This window comes from Ambystoma mexicanum, chromosome 9 (genome assembly GCF_040938575.1).
Source record: "Ambystoma mexicanum isolate Mex_15411 chromosome 9, UKY_AmexF1_1, whole genome shotgun sequence".
In the NCBI taxonomy this organism is placed as follows: domain Eukaryota; kingdom Metazoa; phylum Chordata; class Amphibia; order Caudata; family Ambystomatidae; genus Ambystoma; species Ambystoma mexicanum.
In genome coordinates, this window is record NC_090931.1 from 106,344,383 (window position 1) to 106,358,671 (window position 14,289).

The window sequence follows — 14,289 nt, forward strand, 5'->3', positions numbered from 1 at the left end:
CTTCCGCTCACCGCCACTTAATCCCCTCTTCTGCCAATCCCAATTTTCCAGTACTAGCTCATCACCGTCTCTAGCTGTGTGTCTTATGTGCAAACCTAAGATTGATGTCACCAAGCTAACAGAGCAATATAGGAAGATCAAACACTGCACGCACACTGCAATAGTCAGTTACTCACCAACCCACACAAAACCTCACAGTTGTCTTCCTGCACTCCAGACAGAGTATACCAATATTTTCTTGCGATTGAACTTCACCCGCTGCGTCGCCTAGCGTGCAAAACGTCTCGCTCCAGGAGACCCAACCAGTCGACTCACATTCTGCAATCTAGGCCAGCTCCCTTGCTAACCCTTACGAGGATACCATCATCTATGAACTGAGCTTAAACGCCTAACCCCACAGAAATACCAATATTTACATATCTTGTCATCCAAACCCTCGAGTCAATAGTCTAGGTTATTCACCAGAATCTTATACCCGCAAGACCGAATGTGCCCTAAACCTAGGAAAAAGTACTTCTACCTCTGCTCCCGTCCCTACTTTGACAATACTCGACAATGCACACCCTTCCACACACCCACAGTTGCTGTTAGACTGGGTCAATACTTACACTACGTCGTTTGCTGGCGCTGCTCGGCTGTCAGCGGCTCCTCAAGGCGCTCGCCTCCCAGTCTTGGTCTGCCTGGACAACTTGCTGACTTCGGGAAGGATGATTCACAAGGGGCTCCAGATGGCCTGTAAACAGGCACGCGTTTTCCCCATCTTCTCAGAATATGCAACGGTCCTGCAGCCTCTCAGGTTCAGCTGTGAAAGAGGCGGCCTGGTGTTGGGCTGGCACAGCCAACCATCACCTCTGCTACCAACCGGTTGGGAAGAACTCCCAGGTATACCAGAGGGACACTGGAAGTCCTTTGGCACTTGGAAGGCCCAACACGCTCCGCAGCATAAACAGGACTCAGTCAACAGCAAGTTCAAACTGCAGTTTATTACAGACAAATAGGGATCAGCACAGGAACATGAGAAATCCATGTGCATCTCATTCGTTCTCGGCTGGCAGGCCGGTTTTACTCTAGTGTGGCGTCAGCGACACGTCACACCCTGGGCCCTTCTCCAGGAAACCTATCGGACCATGGGATTGGGTGTTGACCACCTATAGTAGACTATAGATGTTATTCTACTGGCCCTTGCAGGTCAGGTAGCTGACCTGGTCCATCCCCAAGTCACTATCTATAACAATGTTGCAGTGTGGTGGGCTTAACATTGCTTCTTGCCCGTTGCTACCCACCCTCGGGACACTAAACTGTGGCTGGCTAGAGCAGACGTCCTTAGGCCTGGGATCTACAAAGTTTCTCAAGCTCTTGGTGTACCTCTTCAAGGTAATAGGAATGACTGACTGTATTGTAATGTACCACCTTAGTCTATGAGAGTGCTCTTGCTCAGTGCAACACTGGTCTCATATTGTAGCATATTTGTTGCAGTTCTGTCTGGTAGCCTGAGATCGGCTCTTTCCCAGCGAGGGTCGCTGCCATTGTCTGCTTCGGCCGGGTCACGTGTCCAGAGACCACAAATTTGAGCTGGGCAGCTATGAATTATGAGGAATTATTTATATTTACTGCGGCTGGTGCCTTTATCATCTAGGGAATGGAATGTCATCCGTATCTTGTGGCCTGGGCTGCAGGTCCTGTCTCACGTCTTGCTCCAACCTTGATTCAGCTCAGCTTTTGCCAAGAGGCTGGTGGCCTGCGGTAATTTCCCTAAATAATTGTAATGCGGTTTCTACAGTGTTCATGCTATACTACATTCTCTATTAAGTTAGTCACGATTGGTTCTGTCAGGTCCCAAAGGTGCTCCTACAGTTCTAGGATTATTCACATGTAAGCATCTGCACACTTTGCTCAGGATATCTTGCTTCTTGCTGTCTGTGTTGCTGCATTTGACTAATGACAAATAAAAAGCAATGACAGTGTCTGTCCTCTACCTATAGAACTGTATACTTGTGTTCAAGTATTCAAGTGTGTCCTGAAGTGCGGATGGCACATGTGCTTCATGTCTAATGCAGCTATGTCGTGGTGTCCAATGACTTCAGCAACATGGCTTCTTGGTGTTTTAATCAAGACTGTAAATTGAGGTCTTTGGTTCTAGCCTGGGGTTCTTCATCCACTTTGGGGTAAATTCATACTGGACCTTGTCGGTAGTACTGGTTGAGGGCATATGGCTGGCTGAGGGGGTGTCTCGACAAACTTGTCAATCATGCGTCTGTTGGGAATTAGCCCAAAATAGAATCGCCATTGCAGTGTTTCCTGGCCTCCTTCAGAGTCATGAATTTTGTAGGACGATAGGGTAGGCTTCCCCATCCTTCATACTTCTCCGGCAGCCAAAGTCCTTTGGCGTTGGCCTGCCCTGTGTAGGCGCCCCATCCGTCCAGCGAGGAATGCGTGGTGACTGTCTGAAATTGGGGACCCTGCGTATGGCAAGTGCACCCCCACTATTGGATGGCTTGCTCGAATTCCAGATTGAGCTTCAACTTGTCTGACCAATTGCCCGTGGCCTGGTTCTACCTGCAGTCCAGATATTCCTGGATTGGCCGCATCTGCAGCCTGCTGAAAGGGATCAGATGTATGCAGGAGGACATCATGCCCAGCAGGGACTTTGACCACCCGGATGGTTGTTGATTTGGACAGACGATGCACCTTCCCAAGGATGGCCAGCACCCGCACTTCAGAGGGGAAGCTAGGGACGTCACTGTGTTGAGACGCGCCCCACGAAAGAGCACCCTCCTATGGCGTCAAGAAAGATTTCAGATAATTGAGAACTTGAGCCCCGTTAGCTGGCATATGGTTTCCTATGTGTTGCACTGCCAGGCTCTGAGAACCTGACCAGATGAGTCGTCCAGGTACGGATAGACGTGTATGCCCTTGAGACATACATGTGCTGCTACCGGGGCCAAACACTGAACACCCTTGGAACCGACTTCAGGCCGAAGGGCAGTGCCTTGAACTAGAAGTGGTTCCCCAATACCACGAAGCAAAGTAACTTGATGCTTTGGATGAATGGGGACATGAAATTAGGCATCTTCCAGACCAAGAGTGGTCATGTAGTACCCTTCCTCCAGTTGGCCGAGCACTTGCTGCAACGTGACCATCCTGAACTTTTGAGACCTTTGGTATTTGTTGAAGCGCTGAATTTCAGGATTGGGCGCTACTGCCGCCTCCTCCCACGACCTTTCGGACTATAAAGTATCTGGAGTAGTAAGACAGGCTCTATTGCACCCTTTGTCAGCATGGCTCGTACTTCGCCACAGCAGCTGGGCAGTGTGTTCATTCCTGGCACTTGCGTTCGAATGACACTAACCATTTTGCAGAATGGCCAGCACCCATGTGTCTGTGGTGATGTTTCTCCAAGCATAGACGAAAATTGACAGGTGGCCTCCCACTGGGGTACAGAAGTGGGGACGCGGACCCTGTTCAAGTCAGGCCTGCTTGGTCACCTGCAGTTTCCCAAGCCGGCGCCGGTAGCACTAAGGCTCCACCAAAAGCCTGACACCGACCTCTGTAGGAATCCTGCGCTGTGGAGCGGGAAAGTTGATGGTAGGGAGGTGCAACCCTTTGAGGATCTTCCAAATGTACTCCTGGAGGATCGGAAGGAAGAGCGGCACTGCTGCAGGGTTCGTAGTGCTCTTGCGGTCTGTCTTGATGGCCTAGTGTTTCATCCACTGCATTTCCAAAAAGATTATCACTGTCGAAAGGCATATCTACTACATTGAACTGAACCTCTGGCCTAAAATTGATATCCTTCAGCCAACCTCGACTCCCGAGAGCTATTATCATATCCCATTTGGCAGAAGCCGGAATCTGCGACATCCATCGCCACAGTGATGGCATGATCGGAGGCCACCCAAGCTCCAGAAATATCGCCAACGCCTCCCTCTTGTCGTCCGGCAAGAACTCCAGGAGTGTGCCTGGTTTAAGCCACAGCTCTCAATCATACTGGGCCAGGATGGCCCGAGCGTTGGCAGCCTTGATGGTCGACGCTACAATATATATGATGCTTTCCCCCAGCTCCCCCTATCCCCTCGAGACACATTCAGCTTCTTCCCCTCTTGGTCTGGAGGGACCATAGATTGAGGATGAGTTCGCGGACTGCTTGCACGTTGCGGCCGAAACCACTGAATCTGGGGATGGCTGCGAGCAGAGGCATTTGAGGGCCAAGTCTGGCATCCTATATTTTTTCTCTAACCGGTCCAGCTTCGCTGCTGCGGAGCTCATGGACTTAAATAGGGGTCAGGTCCTCTACCCATACCTCACCCAGCAGTGCGACACAGCACAGTCTTCCTGGTTGCGGCATGTCTCTGGTAGAGGAAAACTTCCTTCCTCTTCACCTCTGGTACCAGATTAAATGGGGCAGACTCCTTAGCCAACATGGAATGGAATGACCAGACTTCATATGTAGGTGAAGCCCTGGGGACATCATCTGTACCGGCTTCCACTCTGTCCGCCCTGATAAAGTCCTTGAATTCTTCTGTGTACGCTGTGCCGGCGTCCGTGTTAGTTGCCATATCCGTGTGCAGTGCCTAGTTTGGTGTTGTTGGAACCGGCAGTGGCGACTGTGGTAGCCTCAGGGTAGCCAAGTAATGCCTGGGTGGAGGCCTTGAAGGGCTGTACCTAGGGAAGATCCCTGAGAGTCCCGCTATGGTTGGTAGCCGCTTCTGTATCAGACCAGAGAACTGATCAATGTGAGGATGTCCTGGGACACATCTGAGAGCTTGCGAAGGGGGCCATGGAAGAATGCTAATGTCTAAACAGGCTTGTATGCCTTGGGGAATCCACGCCTTCAGGGCTGTAGACCCCCTGCCTCCAAGCACTCATGCCGGGACTCTGTTGGAGCTAGTGTAAATGCCTAACTGCAGTGTGCATACTGTTTTAGCCACCTTCCTCAGGGCTAGAGACATGATCAGTGCCTTTATTGCCCGAGTAGTGGCGGTCCACAAAGCAGTAGTTGTGGGACTTGGGAGTGAAACCTTTGAAGCAGTGGTTTAAACTTAATCGATGACAAGGTGGCAGTCGAAGCAGCCACTGGCGAGGTGGCTGTTGACGAAGTACCTACAGATGAGGTGGCAGTCCAAGCAGCAGAGGACGTCATTGATGCCAATGAGCCCACTGTCGCCGATTAAGCAACAGTTGACGATGGTCTGGTCGATGTATTCATGGCCGTAGACTGTCTTAGTCGCTGACAAAACTGTCGCAGAGAGCTTTGAAGAGGGTTCCTTTCGGACTGCTTCTTTTGTTTCTCCCGTGACAAGGACCTTGCGCCGGTCCCCGGCAAGCTCACTGTAAACTAGCAAGCTGACGGAGAGCACTTCAGTCCTGAACCAAGACTTGCATCAGCGTTGTCTCTAGCCGGACCAATATACTGATGCTTGGCTTTACTGGAGCCCTCAGGGGGAACCTCCTCGGCCGATCTGGATCTCTTACCAGGTGCAGAACACTCTGGAGAGCAGCCGGACCTGGGTTTTACCAGAGGGTGGCCTGAGGCCACATCAGGGCCTCAACCCTTTTTCAACCATGCCACCAACTGTTGGTAGCGATCCCGCTTTGTTTGGGCTGAAAAACAAAGATCGATGTCGCATTGGTCCTCCTCGTGGTCGGGTTGCAGACAGAGACATCTAGGGTGCTTGTCCTCCACATAGATGGTTCGCAAACCACACCAGGAGCACAGCCTGAAGAGACTTCTTCCTCCGACATGGTGCGGCGCGAAGTAGGCCTTGGAAGGCCCTTCCACTTGACTTGTCGTGTAGACTTCGAAACGTAACTGGCAACGGAGCCCCATTACCAGAGCCGACTAGTCAGCAGTCCTTGAAATGTACACCAAAAAAATGTTTCAGTCGAAAAAAATAAAAGCTGGGAGATCAAAACTCAAGGACTCCCTGCACCGACACGTGCAGTAAAAATCTGAATATGGCCGCAGGATTTAGGGATACCGCAGTCTTTTTGTATTGTTTATGGTTCAAATGAACCTTTACAAAAAAAAGACATCCTATGATTTACACATCAAAATACATGACAGTTCGATTTAAGATAGATAAAAGCGAGTTAGAACATCAGTTAATCAACAATGACATTAACAAGGATTAGATACACTAAAGTGCTAAAATCTAATTTTCTATTACTCTTAATAAAGCAACCAATGCAAAAATGTATGCTCTGTCACCACCTTGCATTAGCTGGTTCGAAAGAGACCCCATACAGTCTTCATAGTTCACATTTACAAATCGTATAAAAAAAATTCGTTCATACATCTCTAAAGTGTGAGCATTCTAAAATCAAATGTTTTAGTGTTTCATTTGGTTCTAAGCATTATGAAAATCGACATTTAGTAACACCATTAGTGTGACTGGGAGTTCTCCAGTGCTTTGTTCTTTCCAAAGTGGGGACCTGATTTAGTCTAAATCTCAGGTAATACATTCTAGTATTACATGGAAATATGTTAAGATAAGATACGACAGCCATCTCTATTATGTGGAAATTTGGCGAATTCTTTATAAGTACTCAGGGTTCTACTGTTTTACACCAGTGCGGTTCAAAAAGTTTGTTTAACATAACCAGGTCGAATATATAGGTCTTCATGATCCACACCCAAGCCATTCAGGTTTTTGGCAATTTTTATATAGTAGACGGTGACAAAACTGGAGGAGCATCATTGGAAGGGTATAGTACAACCCAGTCTTCAGTGAATGGATAATGGGTGAAAGGGAGTATTCAAGCAATACTGTTTTTTATAGAAGATTCCTGGCCCGGCAACAGGGAATGAGCATGTGAATCCATGCCAAACCCCATGTTTGAGAATGGGATTACATTTTTTACTCCCCAAAAAATTATTTTACTCCCAATAAATAGGGAGTAAAATACTCCCATTTCAAAATCTCATCTGGAGCACTGCATGGAATTGTGAGCAAAATCACTTATTGCAACCCAGACAATGTTGTAGAAATAAATGCAGGTCAGTACTTTCAAAGACTATTTCTTTTCAGAGGCCTTAAGTTTTTAGCAGTCCATCCGTATCCAAGTAAGAGTTCTTCAAAGTCAGATTTGAGGTAAAGCAGACCACACACAGAAAAGGCGAAGTTCGAGGATTCTTCAATTACAATTAAAGGGCTTTTGTTGGTCAAAAAACGGTTTCAAGGACCGTGGGAAAGGCTCCCTTATGGGCACACAAGCGTTAAGCCTGGGCAAACACCCAAACAACGGAATCAGCACTCCAGCAACAAAGGTGCGTCAGAATGTACTACCATGAGCCCCACAGTACCAGGGGAGTTATGAAGATGCAGCTGGATTCTTTCATGGTGCTGCATCAGTGGGCCCAGTCTCCTGTTCTATGACATGGTGACTAAAGGAGGCACACTAGAAGAGATGTCACAGCAGAAGTCAAAAGAAATTACTCCCAGCAAAGGAATCTACGTGCTCAGTCGGTATGCAGTTTTGGCGCCTTTGACAGACCCCAGGAGTAAGGGTTTACAGCCCGGTCAATCCGCCTCAATTTTTCGGTCCAATACTCTGGTGAGGGGAATTTGATGGAGGATCTTGCCTCAGGAGGTCCAGCAGGAGCTCAAGTTCTGGGAGAATTTGTTCACGGGAAGAGGATGCACTACAACGAGGTCAGAGGTCCCAGGGTATTGGCAGTTTGCAGCCCAGGAACGTCGCAGCGCATCGTGGGATGGCTCGTTTTGCAGGACTTATGGCCGACTGGTCCCAACAGCCAAAGGGAAGGAGTCGTCGTCTTTGGAGCACCTCTGTTAACAAGAAAATTGGGTCATGACAGCAGTAGTCTCTTGCTGCAGGAGTCTCTGGTCATATTCTTTGGTTCTTCTGTTCCAGTGGTCAACCTTTTTTGCCTCAGGATCTGTCATGACCTACAGAACACACCGCCTTTTGGACCTCCTGGTCCTTGTCTCAACGGGCTTATACTCCCTGGTACTCCCAACATGGCCGTCCAGCCTGAAACACCTTCCTCGCTCTACACGTTGGACTTGGCGTGTTCTAAGACCACGCCCCGCGCGGCTCAATGCTATTGCGAAGTAGCGACCAGACGTGTGCTCCGTAGCTCGCGGTATTGTTTCCCTGATTCTGTCCCTACTAACTCCATTCCTAGCCCTCTCCTTTCTTACTTCCTGGACTCGTGTGCTGTGTAGTGCACTTTCTTAATTTCCCGGATTCCTGGATCGTTGCATCCCAGAACTTTGAACGCACGCTGGAGTCGGAAGAGACTCGTGCAGCCTTATTCAAGACCCGATCCGTCCGCAAGAAGGCATCGACCAGGAAATCCAGCAAAGATCGGACTCCGGTAAGTAAGGGGGGGGGGGGGGGGGGGACTACTTGACAGGATCTTCACCTTTACCACCAACACGCTCATTCTCTGCAAAGTCTCCCTGCAGTTTACAGAAATGGCTGGGTGGCTGTCCAATCAGGACAGCCAGAACCCCCAAAGAACAGGAGACTGGGCCCACTGATGCTGCAAAATGAAAGAATCCAGCTGCATCTTCTCAACTCCCCTGGTACTGTGGGGCTCATGGCAGAACATGCCTTTAGTCATTCTGACGCATCTTTGTTGCTGGAGTGCTGATTCTGTTTTTTTTAAACCTATTTTCCCTGTCCTTCACGGAGGTAACAAATAAATGGGTAAATGTTCAAGCGGACCACCCTGTGTGGAGGAAGTACGCTGCAACTCTCCCTTTGTTGCCCATCACAAGACAAACCACTAAAGGCATGGACAGGTAAGCACTTCCTGCTGCCCATTGAGTAGACCACCACAGTAAGGCCTCACTTACCAGCACAACTAGGAATGAAGGCAATGCAGTCTTGCAAAAGTTTGCTCTCAAGTGGATTTTGAACCTGTTGGAGAAAAAAAATAAACCTAAGCAAAATCTCAAAAACGACTCTGAAAACAAAGACCCATGACTTCTTAGGATTCCCTGATTCTAGGAGGACTAGAGAAAAAGGAACGTGCCAGTCAATCCGTGGTTTAAAGAATGGCATAACACATTGTTTTTTTTCACACTGTGACCATCATAAAACCTCTAGAAAATGCAAGCTGAGTTTAGCATAGTGTACAAAATATTTGACAGAAAATATGGTCCTAGCGCAGTACAAAGAATGTGTCGTTCATTCTTCACCATGTGGCCCATGGCAGGGTACCAAGTCCTCATGATTACTTCACCACTATCAGATTGTTGCTTAATCCCACATGACGTTCCAGTCGCTCTTCCTTCAATTCATCTTTTCCCTTTTCCAATTCATTTTGTTCCAAAAATCTATTTGATGCACATAAAATATTTGTTGCAAAAGTGGCACGTGTAATCTTATGGGTTATAAAATTATCAAAAAGGCTGCAAAAGCAAGGAAATGACTAAACAAAATTAGCATATATCGCTAAGAGTTGGCGGAGATACACCAACATTAAATGCCTCTGCTTTGAAGCAGAAATGCAAATGCCTAAAATACATGGTCCAATGTTTAAGGAAGACCTTACTATCAATTCTTCAAAATACACCTTATGACGCTGTGAAGGACACATTCAGATACAGACTCCATTAGTCAATCTTTCAATTGTTGACAAAGCAACCTGCTGTAAAAGCATTGATTGTCATGCTGCACATTTTAAAACAATTAAATGTTTCCAGATGGAGAACTTGTGCTGGTATGAGCAATTAAAAGAATAAATATTTTGAAAAAGAAAGAAACATAAAATAAAATTACTTTTCCACAATAGTTAACCTGTACAGCAAGCCTGCAGCAATTGCAGTCTGGTCGTTGGATAGAGCAATTAATCCCAGGAGGCACTGCAACAACCTGTTCAAAAGAAACACAATTAAGTAACATCTGGGCCACAAAACCTCTTAATGCAACCCACAATAGCGAAATGATATCCAGGTGAAATGCATACAATGAATAACTTGAGATGTCTAATACATACGGCTAACTGGCCATAAGGGACACGAAAACGTTTGCCAAGAGATTGCTTAACTGATGTCCTCAAGATTGATGGATGAAAACTGATCCCACATTCAGATTTGCCAGAAGCCCTGACAGACTATCCTTATCAGAAAAATGAAGTTACACACCCAACCATCTATCAAGCAGTTTGTAAGAATGTGTACCCTTCGAATGTAATTTCTGATCTTTTGTCAGTCTAGAAATGTCGTAATGCCCAAAACAAAGCCCCAAGCACATCCGTCGCCCTTTGCATGTGAAACCTTCCATAGATCTGCTCATTCCTACTGACACTTCCAGCCAATCACTGCTTGATCGTCGTATGCCAGCATTCTCTAGCCCATAGGATTTTCTGATTGCCATCTTTTCTCTTTATGCCCCAGTATCTGAATACATTCCGTTTACTTTGGTGGCGACCAGATTCCAGTCCAGAGGTTGTGTCTCAAAACAGCCTCCAGAGCATATAGAGTAGGTTTGCAGATTCCCATAGTGATGAAGTGTTCAGTGACAAGACACATTCCGATGTGCTACTCAGCACCTGCCCAGAGTATGCCTTCAAGATTTCAGCTTCCCAGATCTGATGAGCTGTCAGTTATTAGTTCCTCTTTTCAAACCCACTACCAAATGCATTTTGGAAAACGGAGACAACGTGTGTCAAAAGTAAGTCTGTTAAGAAATGACAAGTAGGAGTGTTCATTTGAAGCTCTGAAACGTGGCCATTGGGTCTGTGCTCTTGCCGACCTTCTTTCCCTTCTCCTGGAGTGCTAGAATTGAGATCAGAGTTGCAGATCTGACCGGTCTCAGCACATGGCATTGTTACTCAAGGATGCATTTTGATAAGATATAAGCCCTTTCTGCCGCATGCCCACATTCTGAAGATGTTTCACAAGAGTGATTCTGCCCACAGGGAGCCATTGCACAGCGTCCGTTGTATGAATCGGACCACCTGGCAGAATGTGTGTGGGGGCGGGGGGGGGGGGGGGGGGGGAAGGTTTAACCATGTTCCCATTCCCAGGCCATAAACATGTGGAGATAAACGTTTGTGAATCCAGAGCTGAACAGCTTTATGCATCAAACGTTATACTAAGACACTATCCAACTTTCATAAAGCAACACAAGTTAAGGACAAGAAAAATGACTTGCTTAATGTATTAAGAGACAACCTATGCAGCGAACATTGCTGAAGCAAATCATGGCGTGCATTACAAGCTTTATCCATTGGTCCAAACCTTTGTTCTATGCTCCTGACACCCACACTGAGGTCAAGCACTCTGAAGAGAGGCAAATGAATGGGTCATTCATCCCATCGGCCCCTGTCTTGATGCTACAGGAATGGAAGATGCACATCACTCCTCCCCATACCGCAGGTGTGAAAGACCGTACTCAATGAGCCTACCTCAATGAGCCTACCCTACTGACCCAACCTCGGGGGTGTCGCAGAAGAGCTGAATCGACAAGCTATGGAGGATATGAACATGTGATCAAAACACTGCTGAACACTGACACACCTAGGTGCATTAGACACGAAGTACATATGCACCCACCATTAAATTCCATGAACAGGTCAAACTGAACTTAGACATGAAGAATATACTTGCATCCAATAGGTTAGGAAACACATGCTGCACATGCATGCTGAAACGCAAGACGCATAAAAATACATAAAGCTTGCTTAATGCAACTAAAACGAATGGCCATGTAAAATGAGATGTCTGGTGCAGCCACGTTTGGCGAATGGGAGACAAAGAAGCCTCAGCTGCAGGAGGACCTGGTTCGCAGAGTTAGCAGAAAAGCCAAATTTGAACAGCCCAGACAATCGGTGCATATGCCTTGCCAAGGTTACCAGGGAAGAAAAGACGTGGGTCGGCAAAGAGGACAGAACAGTTCCCAGGCCTAAGACAGTACTTTCAGATTGAATAAAGCAACAAATACTGGAAGGTCAGGTTCCCATTAACTAAGGCTTAATATTGATAAGAAAGCAACTTTAACAAGTCTCTAGCGGCCGAGACAGGTAAAGACATGCATTAATAAGGGCTAAAATCCTCAAATGCTGAGCCGACTAATCCAAAATGTGGTCTCCACACACGTGACCTGCAGTTGGAGGATAATGCCCATTCATTACGTTCAGAGAGAGACTGAGATCTTAGTTCCAATCCAGTTCTCTGAAAAAAGATACACGGGTAGTGCAATGTTGAAAGCTACATGTCCTGACCTGTGACCTAGAGAATCAGAAATGGTAACCTTATTGGGAACGGTAGCACCTTGGTGCCATTCTCACCAACCCCAAGTGTTGCTCATGTGTTGGTAACAGTCCAAGGTGCCAAGCCGGAGAAAGAAATCACTGACCAATCCCTACCCACATTTAACGCTCGTTTAACAGTGTTGCAACAGCCAATTATACTCCATTACGATAACGTTTTACTCGCAGCTTTTTAGTAGGTGGTCTCAGGCAGAGCCACCAGCTAGAGGTTAGCCAATGAATGCACTAACCCTCTATGTAATATATATATCTAGTTAATTCCCTTAACAAATCCCCTTCCCGCCTTAGGTTTTCTAAGATGAAACATCAATTGTGATGTCATACCCCTTAAGGTACTGTCAAGCTTGGAATAACGAGAGTCAGATTTCCTAAATGTTTGTGTTGTCTCCATTTTAAGTGGATTTTGTAAAATAAAATGGGCGTTTGTCAAATGTTTGGACACTTCCGGTTTTCGGGCGCAAGATTTCTCCTGGCCTGTCCTCTTTACGTATATAAAGGGGCTTTCCACCCCACTTTTACAACTCCCTGCAAACTGTGCAATTTGCCCTCCAACCCTTATCTTTGCTCTGCCTGTAAGCCTCACCCATCCCCACAACCTTTGATTACTACAAATCAGTCTTGGTCTGCCTCCTATCCGATTCCATGTAAATGAATGGATTTTTAGCCTCCTTTTCTATTTCACTGGGGACCTTTTTTATTTTCATGAAATTACTTGCAGCATATATTTTAGAAACAAAGTTGCCATTAGCTACCATCTGCTTCTCGCTGGTGATAATGGCAACAATGTCTTAAGTTGCGAGCAGCGCCAGGTGACGACAGCCTCCCGCCCTCAAAATACCTTGTGTGTACAACTACCACCCTCTACTTGAAAGAGTAAGAATATGGTGAGAAAGCAACAGAAAAATATATCAAACAATACAGGGACACTTCTGTAGAAGTTATCTGGTTGCATATTCAACAAGCTAGCATCATAAGCCTCCTGTAAACAGTTTCCCCTTGAGAGGTTTTATTACATACTTTGTAAAATAGAATACCCAAGAAAGCCCCGATTACTTCAGTTTGTCAGTGTCAAAGCAATATTTCCATTTATCTGCCCAACGTTTTTAAAAGATATCCTACCTAGGAAGGTCAACGTGGCCAATGAGTAGGAGTCGCCCCTTTGCGGTCATCCAAAAGTGAACAAGAAGGCTTAAGCAGTGGAATGAGATGGCGGGCACCCTTGATGAAAGCAAGTTGAAGAGGCACCGAACCAGAGAGGTCTGGGCTATTAACGCTTGCTGGTTTTCCTCTGAAAGCACAAAAGAACAGCTATCATTGGTGTTCACTGAATATTCTACAAAGCAACGCACAGTCTTCTCTTGTGGGTTGAAATAGATCTATTCAAACTCAGAGCGGAGGTGTCCATCACTTCCTACAGTTCAAGCAGGCTCTCCCTTGTGCTTGAGGATCCACTCCTAATGTACACTAGAATCCTGCTAAATGTGTGCCTCAGCAAAGGACCAGTTGTAAAAGTCCACTTTATTTTTAAGAGAGTGCCAATAATGGGAGGGTTTGGCAGTAGCTGGTTTCAAAGTGGTCCCAATTTTAGGAGATCAGGGACTGAGGAAAAATGGAGAGAAAGTGACTTATACAATTTCCTATAGTTTAATCAAATGAAGCCAGGATTACAATTGTATTCCATACAGGGCCTTTAGCCGTTGCCACGCCTGCACACAGATATTGTTTAACCTGTACAAATTGTTTAGACTGAGGTTTGCTCTTTCCTCTTCCTACATTTTCTCTTTTTGGACTATTTTTTAAACACTTTATAGCTTGCGTTCGTTACATTCAAGTATTTGATTCATCGACTAATGCTAAAAGGAGGCATGTAGTGTTTTGTAGATACAATACTATGGCAGTCTGATTATGACCAGACTGCAGAACCCAGGGTGTGATGGGAACATGCAATTGGGACAGTACAGTGCTGCAATGTGTACACACTGCCTCAAATTGTAATTGTTTAATGTGCTTTGCCCAGAATCGCACTATTAGTCAACTGCCAAAGCTGA

At 46.5% G+C, this 14,289-nt stretch overlaps 1 protein-coding gene across 5 annotated transcripts in view; it reads right to left on the reverse strand.

The window, feature by feature from the left end:
• The window catches only part of LOC138487710 (tetratricopeptide repeat protein 12-like), a 466,792-nt gene that overhangs the window by 185,173 nt on the left and 267,330 nt on the right, over positions 1 to 14,289 (reverse strand). For all 5 annotated transcript variants that reach the window (XM_069614243.1, XM_069614241.1, XM_069614244.1 and 2 more), the window contains 3 exons: positions 13,361 to 13,529; positions 9,748 to 9,840; positions 8,820 to 8,883 (listed from right to left, as the gene is read on the reverse strand). In XM_069614243.1, coding sequence (XP_069470344.1) covers positions 8,820 to 8,883; positions 9,748 to 9,840; positions 13,361 to 13,529 — 326 coding nt within the window. The remainder of the gene's footprint in view (positions 1 to 8,819; positions 8,884 to 9,747; positions 9,841 to 13,360; positions 13,530 to 14,289) is intronic.